Source organism: Nanorana parkeri, unplaced genomic scaffold (genome assembly GCF_000935625.1).
Source record: "Nanorana parkeri isolate BGI_ZX_2015 unplaced genomic scaffold, ASM93562v1 scaffold1147, whole genome shotgun sequence".
Classification (NCBI taxonomy): domain Eukaryota; kingdom Metazoa; phylum Chordata; class Amphibia; order Anura; family Dicroglossidae; genus Nanorana; species Nanorana parkeri.
The window spans coordinates 420657-429798 of NW_017307415.1; the positions used below are offsets into that span (position 1 = coordinate 420657).

The 9142-nt window shown below is 40.7% G+C and overlaps 1 protein-coding gene across 1 annotated transcript in view; it reads right to left on the reverse strand.

Annotated features, from left to right (window-relative positions):
- Positions 1-3613: 3613 nt before the first annotated feature.
- Positions 3614-9142, reverse strand: part of LOC108796663 (vesicle-associated membrane protein 1-like) — a 26511-nt gene continuing 20982 nt past the window's right edge. The window contains exons 3-5 of the mRNA XM_018568161.1: positions 8159-8317; positions 5924-5975; positions 3614-3630 (exon numbers count right to left, since the gene is read on the reverse strand). Coding sequence (XP_018423663.1) covers positions 3614-3630; positions 5924-5975; positions 8159-8317 — 228 coding nt within the window. The remainder of the gene's footprint in view (positions 3631-5923; positions 5976-8158; positions 8318-9142) is intronic.

Genomic DNA, 9142 nt, shown 5'->3' on the forward strand with positions numbered 1-9142 from the left:
ATTTTTCTTTTTTTTTAAACTTTTAATTTTTTTATTTATTTATTTTTGTATTAAATATTGTTATTTTTTAACTTTACCGCTGGAGGCTTTGAACAGACCCCTGATATTTCCCTTGGAAAATAGAAAAAGAGATTGAGGACACAGAGTCCTCCATCTCCTCTTCTGCAGCCCCTGTTATAAATGAACAGGAATCCTCTATTCTGAGTTCCTGTGCATTCATAAATTGTGGATATAGTATGTTTAGTATAACCACAATCCTGAATGAACAGGAAGTGATGTAGAGCACTTCTTGTTCATTCATAATTGGGGACACAGTAAGCATACTCTGTCCTCAATTATTTACAAACACTCAGTGATCACTGATCGCTGAGTGTACCGCTCTCCATCCTGACTATTGCAGCTATCACAGGAGGCTGAGCGGGCGGTGCGGGGAGGAGAGCTTGGTCCAATTTGTAAGCTGACTCCTCCCTCGCACCACCGGCTCAGCCTTTTCTTGTTTTTAAACTCAATACTTCTTGATAATTTAATTACTAAAAAATATGTCTATTTGAACTTAATGTAGATATCACTAGCAAAAGGGTGTTTCATTGTGTGCAAAAAACACTTTTCAGACATAAGCGCCACCATTTCTGGTTATCTGATGTTCAAGGGTTAAGCATGCATTTGTGTATATATACTGAGTGTGTGTGTGTGTGTGTGTGTGTGTGTGTGTGTGTATATATATATATATATACAAATATCTGTGTGTGTGCAAACTATAGGAGGAAACAAGCCTTTTTAAACAATAACACAGTAATAAATTAATTAAAAAGAAAGATTAATTAAGGAATATTGTAACGAATTTCCAACTATTTGTTTACTTTCCAATTTATCCATTTAGTGCTTGTGGAGGAAGTAAAAGTTCAGTTTCTAAATGGTAGGATAGGCTTCCCTGAAGAGATGAGTTTTCACTGATTGCTTATAGGCAGACAGAGTAGGAAATTGCAGGATAATTACAGGGTAGTAATTACATTTGATTTCTTTGAATGTATATGAGCTTTCATATTTTCAGTATTTCTGTATAATTTTATCTGTACAGACTGTACATCATATTATGTTCTAGCATTCATAGAGTGTAATTCAGATCTATTAAGGATTTGGCATTTGTGATGTTAAGGAATATAAACAGTTTACTATTTTAGCCCCATACACACACATTCTTTATGGCTGCATCCTTGGGTTTATTATCCTGCTGCAGAATGAATTTATGACTAGTCAAATGCCTCCCTGATGTTATTGCAGGATGGATAATCACTGTATCTGCCTGTACTTTTTCAGTATTGAGGAGACCATTCATTCTGACCCAGTCCCCAACTTCATGTCCAGAAATGCTGCCATAGACCTGCAAGGAACCTCCACCATACTTCCTGTTGCTTTCAGACACTTATTCCTGTTCCCCGGCGCTTTGCCAAACAAACTGCCTTCTTTTACTACCAAATATTTCCAATTTGGGCTCATCAGTCCACAGCACTTCCTGCCATTTTCTGCACACCATTTCTTGCATTTTTGTGCATAAGCAAGGCACTTGTTTCTATGTTGGAAGTATGGCTTTTAGGCTGTATGTTTTCAACGAAGACCACTTTTGATCAGACTTCTTTGAACTGTAGATGGGTTTACCAGGGTCCTATTGGTTTATACCAGGTCTGAGCTAATGGTGCCACTGAAAATCTTGCAATTGCATAGTCAGCATATGTCTTTCGTCTGCTGCAAGATTTCTTGGCCGAAAAACATTGCCTGTTTTTTTGTGCTTCTACAGAAGAGCTTTTACAACACATCTGGAAATTTCTGCCAGTGAGAGACCTTGTTCATGCAGGAAGTCCACCCTGTGATTTGTTGCTGTACTTAGTCTAGCCCATCGTTTACATTTTTTACATGAAACTGTTTTCTGCAACCTCAACTCATTAGTAGAGCATTGCTTCTCCTTACCACTCCTCCTACACAGCTGATTCGTTTTTATTTAATAATCGTGTATTAAACCTACGTGTTATTTTGTTAATCATCAGAACCTCTTTGATATAATTACTTAGTCATGCAGTGGACTATATGCCTGAAAAATCCTTGTATGCAAGTATACAGCTGGCCATACATGTATAGATTCTCGATCGGAAATTTCCGTTGTTGCCAAGAACCCTTGTTCGATTCTAGCTCCAATAGCCCATCGTGCACAGACCAATCGTTCGTTAGCAATACTAACTCACCGAATTTCGTCAATCGTCAGAACAGATTTTCATTTGCGCATGTGCAGTGTTCTTGCTGCAATTTTTGTGTAACTAATTTCAACTTTTGGATAGACTGGATAAGGGTTTGTCCCTTTGTCAAGTTTTTATTGTCTTCTTACACTGGTGGACAGATTTCCGCTGCTAAGAGGCAGAAGCTTCTACTGCAATCCACATACTTTTAAAGGGGGATTGGGTGGGCTACTAGCTGGAAGAACCAATAGGAACCAACAGGAAGAAAGCTTCTGTTTTCAGAAAAGGAACCCAAAGAAGATTCTGTCCAGTTAAATAATGTGGACCACCTACAGAAACTTACCAGCAGAGGTTGCTGCCATGGGAAATGTAAATATAGACTTTAGATGAGGATTTCTGCTCTGTATGATAGGTATGAAATAGAAAGACAAAGTTTGGTAGGAGAAGACATTGCTTTTGCATTGGGGATTCTTTGGGCTGCCTAGAATTCTGCTTCAACCTATCATACCACCCGCTAATGTTACACAGTAGAAGTTACACAGCACGGGCTTCAGGAACCCGACACACCTATATCACTGAGATCACTGTATGTTGTAGATTAAAAAAAAGAACATTGATTAAATTGAATGGATTTTCTAATTTTATGACAAGTTGTATCACAAAGCATTCCTAGTTTTTTAAAGAGGACAACATCAGAATATGTTTCCTTTTAGACTCTCTCTCCTACTGAAACTCTGTAAGGAGAAGGCGAGGCAGCTTGAGCCACAGAGCTCTATAAATAACAGTTTTTGTTAGCAATGCAGCTAAGTAGAAGATGGAAATAAATAAAAAGATGAGAGCTCTATGTGCTGACTGGACATAAAGCAGGAGTAGGCAGTAGGCAGTAGGAAAACTCTGGCCCTCCATTCGGCAAAGCTACAAATGCCATCATGCATTTGCCTCTGGGAGTCATGCCTGTGGTTGCCAGAATCTTGTAATGCTTAATGGGATTTGTACTTTGCCTACCCCTGATATATAAAACATTAATATGTGTTAATTCATATTTACCTGCCTAAAAAAATAATATTAAATTGTATTTTAGCCCCAAAACCATTGGACATCTAGAGAAAGTCAGTAAAGAAATGACACGGGTAAACCCAACAACAATAAAATAGTCTTTTATTAAGGTACTTAACCTCTACCACATCTCTGATTGCTCCATCCTCTCAGATCACATAAAAGACTATTCCATACCGAACATACAGTAAATCCATCACACTAGGCTTTTTCTCACAATACAGAGTCCAAATATTGACCCCCTCTGAAAAAGAAAGGATTCTGAAGAACAAGAACCAGAAATAGGGTAGTAGTGAAGAAGATGGTTTAAATGAAGTTTTCCTACAGCATTAAGTGCAAAAGTAAACTGAAAAAGAAGAAAGACAACTATCAGAAATATAATCATTTGCTGAATAGAAGAAGGTAAAGCATAATAAAAAAGGTACAAAATTGTGTTCTTCCTACAGCATGGTGGCCAAGCTACAGTATGGTGTATTCACTGAAGTACTATCACCCTCAGCAGCCACACAGGGCTGCGTCACTAGTATGCTGGGGAGGAATGTTAGCATTGTCACTGCTTATGTACCCCAACTGCTTGCCAATTAGCGCCCAATACATGATCTAGGAGGGCACCCTTCATCTAGAGGAAGTAAACAGGTTCCCTCTGGGATCCTGCCTCCTAGCTCCAGTGGACTGAAGACTTTAGATCATGTATGAGTGCCCAAATTCATGATCTAAGAGGGCACCCTGCATCTGGAGGAAGAGAAGCAGGCTCCCTCTTGGATCCTGCCCTTTTCCTTCTGTGGCCTGAGACCTCAATAGTCCCTTTGATGACATCAAAGAGGCAAAGGAGAGGGCATTGTGCTGTCTATGAGAAGGTTAAAAAGTAAGCCTTGCTTTTCCTTTAGTTTTTAATAGTGGGAATGGATAGAAGCTCTGTCAGCTTCATGACTTTCTGTGACTCAATTGCAAAGATTTCACCAAGAGAAGGAATGAGAGGGAATATGGGTTACTGGGACAGTAAGGAACAGTGTACATCAGACATCTCCCAGAGGGTTGTAACCCTTCTCCAGTCTATTGAAAACGTTTTTTGTACTGCCGTCTCAGTTCCTATTGGAGATATTTACAGTCACTTCCTTTCCCTCTCACTCTGTCATAGGAAATGAGGAAAAACCTCTCCAGAGGGTACACAGAGTCAACTCTTCCCTAAACAGTCTAAGAAAAGCTGTGGATAGAATTAGGCTGATTCAGGCAGCATATGTTCAATATTGGTTTGGTTGTAGTTTAAACACCTACATTGATGGTAAAATAAATGTGAATATCTATTATAATGACATCATGATAATAGTCGGGCTACTATAATCAATATATCAGGAAATAAAGTCAATTCAAGTCCTGGCTTGACCTGCTATGCCATAGGGGAAAAATACAGTTTTTGTTACTTTTACTCTACAACATAATGTAGTTCAAGTGCAGAGTCTTACCAAACAATTTCAGAGGACCTCAGAAAGACAGTAGTTCAACTACATACGACTAGAAAGTGGTTACAGAAGAACTGAGCTACTATAACTCCACAGGCAGATCAATTATCAATTACAGTGGGCAGCAATCCAAATCTATTGTTACCCTCTCTAGGGTCAGACATCCTACAAGTTCAGTGTAGGGACATGCAGAGCCGTAGCTAGATCCTTTTGCACCCGTGGTAAGGACAGAAAATTGTGCTCCCCTCTCTTACCCACCTTACCCTCAGGAGTGTCACCTTGACCTGACTGCCTGCAGGAGATTATTCTGGGTTTAGATTGTTGTGGAATCCTCCGATATCCCATGTGGCAGTTGGCGTCCAGCACAAGCTTTTTAGGCAATGGCCAAGCCCCTAGTTATGTAGAACTATAAGAATTTATGTGCTAAAAATGATTTTTGGGGGCTCATCTATCGGTGACACAGATGTGACAACATCACAATACAAATGGCACGTGAGCATGTGGGGGATCTGTATAGGAGGCGACCACAGCCAAGCCTCCCATCATCAGTCACCGATATCCCTTTAGTCTTGTCCCTGGTCCTTGTGGTGCCTCCCAACTCTGATGTCATGCCCAGCTGGTTGCTAGGAGACAGAAGGATGCTGAGGAGAGCGAAGCGGTGAGCGCTGTGGTGGAAGGGAAGCGGTAGCAGTGAGTGCTTCTCCTGGCTGTGTTCCAGTTGTTTCCCACAAGCTGAAGGACCAGAGAGGGTTCTGCATATCGGTGGAGGCGGGTTGGCTGGGAATGCTCATAATCATTGAACCAAGCGAGGGACGGCAGATAGTGTTAGCTGGTCACAGAGGAAGAGGGCAGCTCCGCGTTTATAATAGCGCTACTAAACAGGAGATTTCAGTGCTGTGTTCACTGAATACAGGTCCGGCCCCATCTGTGCCCCCTTGCGGCTGAGCCCGAGGCAAACGCCTCACTCGCCTCACCCTTCCAACTGCCCTGGGGGCACGTCATACAATCCTCAGACGGGTGACAAAGGACCCTATGGCGACATTTCAAGAGGCATTTATGCAGGAAAACAGAACATTCCTCTTGTTTTATTCCATATAATATATACAGTATAACATGAAACGTACAAAACAGAATAATGGAATATAGTGTACTTAGCTTAGGATATGCTCACATACTTACTTACAAGGATGATGAACATTAGTGCACACACCACTCCCATGACAATCAACATCTGTGGAAAGACACAATCATTGGCCAGCACATCCTGCTAATTATTCTTATATCATTCATGTAACTATTAGTTGGTAAGTTGACTCCTAGATGGTAGGAGTCAACTGATCCTCTGTGAACGTTCCTCTACATTTTCTTACATAGTAACATAGAATTGTCATTGATTATGTACAATAGTTTCTGAAAGTATTTATAGATGAATCATTTGGGAGCTTGTAACAAGAAAATTAAAGTAATGGGGAGGGCTGTTTTCAATTACACCTAATGTGACACTAAACTCGGGAGTTAAATCTTAAAAATGCATTCAAGTTCCTTAACTATTAACAATAATGTATCTTATTTGCGTATCACTCAGCTGTAGACCCTCAAATCATCTCTGAATTGGTGCTGACACTGTCCTTCCTTCTGGAGGGTGGCTCCTTTTGTCCCCCATGGCCCCTGTGTGTGTTGTAAAGTAGTCACCACTCCAAGCTCTCTCCCGTGATGGACTACAATCTCAATACAAATTAGTAAACTAGGGGACCATAGAGAACACAAGTAGCCCCCCTCCAGAAGGAAGGACAGTGTCAGCACCAATTCAGAGATGATTTGAGGATCTATAGCGTGATACAGAAATGAATAGGGATGCACCGATACTGGTTTTTCGGTATCAAAAGGAAGGAAGCCTCCCTCCATGCTCCCTGGTCAGAGGAAGATCTCCCTCTGGCTGAAAGTTCTGGTATCGGAGGTATGTATCGGAGCATTTGGGCGAGTACGAGTACTCACCCAAATACTCGGTATCGTCACCGAGAATAGTATCGGTGTTGGTGGACCCCTACAAATAAGATACATTTTTGTTAATAGTTAAGGTCCTTGAATGCATTTTTAATATTTAACTCCTGAATTTAGTGTTTATTGTCACTTTATTAAGGCAGCTAACAGAGCAATGGAATGCACAGCAAGATAACACAAATGTCTCCACAGGTGTGGGAGTTTTTACATATCTTGGTCCAATAAATGCAAAATATCATAATTGTTTAAGTGTATGTACAGGTATAGTCAAACTTTCTTTCTTTTTTGAGTAAGAAGTTTTTTTTTGCTGTCCTAGTTCTCCTGGTGAGATTTTCCTTCTCTTCCTGTCCTAGAGACGCAACAGGAAGTGAGAGGAAATCTCCTCAAATAGGGAGAAATTCACATCTTCTGAGGAGGGACATAGACCACAAAACAAATTTGGCGGGGGGGAACCTAAGGCTCCTTTCACATGACACTGAAAAACTGACAGGCGGATCTGTCCCAATGTAACTGTATTGGCAGGTATGTGTTGTGTACACGTCGCACATCATGGGGCTTGGACGGTGTGTTGTGGTGCAGCAGGGATTTGTTCAGGGAGAGTGGAATATGCAGATGGATAGCGTGGCTGAGAGGAACTGGCAAGAAACTTTTGCGAATATTATGATTAAGAAATATGTTGTATTTGTATTGATGAGAAAATTGATAAAGCAGTTTGTCAGATGGATATTACTATATACAATGTGCCCGTATGGTCCAGGGGGGTGTTATGCTATTGGATAAGCTCCCAACAACATTATAATGGGAGCTGTGATTGGAGTATGTGTTTATTAGACGTTTTATATATTTTAATAGAGATGGTATTTTCAATAAATATTTGCACCAAAAACTATACATGTTATTAGTGATGTTGATGTACTGTATGTGTTTGTGTCCCATATACTGTACTCTGGGTATGACACCTTAAAAGCCCCATTTCATTTGTTGTGTTGTTTAATGCCTTATAAGTTAATGTTTTGGGAGACATTAAATTGGTGGTTAAAGTTCCTCTTTAAAGAGAATTTGTATTCTTCTGTGTGAGGGCAACATGATCTCCGAAGTTCTAAGTAAGAAAACCCTAGTTACAGGGAGTCTTGTGACTTCCTTGGTACCTTTCCACTTTTGTTCTGCTTCTGGATTTACCTAAAATGTTCAGGAGTGCTCAGAAGAGGAAAAGGTAATCATGAATTATAAATGTTATGTGTTTTTGCTTCCTCTTCTTATCCTACTGTCCTAGACATTGGTGTCTTATTGTAAATTTGATGAATATGGATAAATAACCACCATGACACCCTAACTTGATTCATAATGTATTTCCACTTTATTCTTAATGTTGTGCTCTATCCTGACTACACTCTTCAGATTAGTGGTTCTCACCTTGCAGTTCTTCCACCAGTATTTCCTCTTCAGTTTAGCTGCATTTGTCTCAAACTGCGAGGCCCCAGCCTGGAGTGCATCTGCCCTGTTATCCAGCTCAGACAGCTTCTGATCCCTTTCCAGGACCTTGTCCACATTTACACGCATGATGTCCACCACCTGCCACCACCATCCAGCAAAACACAAACACAGACATCATTAACGGACAAGTTAATGTAGCGTAAACGACAAAACAGCACAGAATAAATTTTGCGTTTCAGTAACTTGGTTTGCTAATGCTAAACGTTTAATTCTCAGAAATACAGCATTACCAAAAGTGCAGCATAAGAGGAAAAGCAGAAAAAAAAGCAATACAAAATGCCAGTAAAGTGAGAAGATAGATAAGCAATACGATAAAGAATGTAATAATATTCAAGGATAAATAGAAGAAAATCTGGCCGCATAACAGGTTCCGCTGAAGTAGTTTATTGAAGCTTGTACCACATCACTGTTGTCCCACCCAAGGTCTGCTTCCCCTGACACGTTTCACCCAATCACAGGCTTAGTCGTAGATCTCCTTGTGTGTTCTCCTTGCATTCAAGGATACATATTTTTGGTCAGTCACACAGTACACCATTTTTGCATATGTTGTTTCTGTTTTAAGATACTCCATCACTGTTGTCCCACCCAAGGTCTGCTTCCCCTGACACGTTTCACCCAATCACAGGCTTAGTCGTAGATCTCCTTGTGTGTTCTCCTTGCATTCAAGGATACATATTTTTGGTCAGTCACACAGTACACCATTTTTGCATATGTTGTTTCTGTTTTAACCCCTTCGTGACTGACGACGTACAGTGTACGTCGCCAGCATCGGGGCTGTTTAAACAGACTCCCGGCGACTTTTGCCGCCGGGACTCTGTTTAAACTTGTAGAGCCGACTGTCGGCTTTACAACAGAAGCGATCCTGGCGACTTACCTGTCGCCAGATCGCTTCTGCGTCCCGAA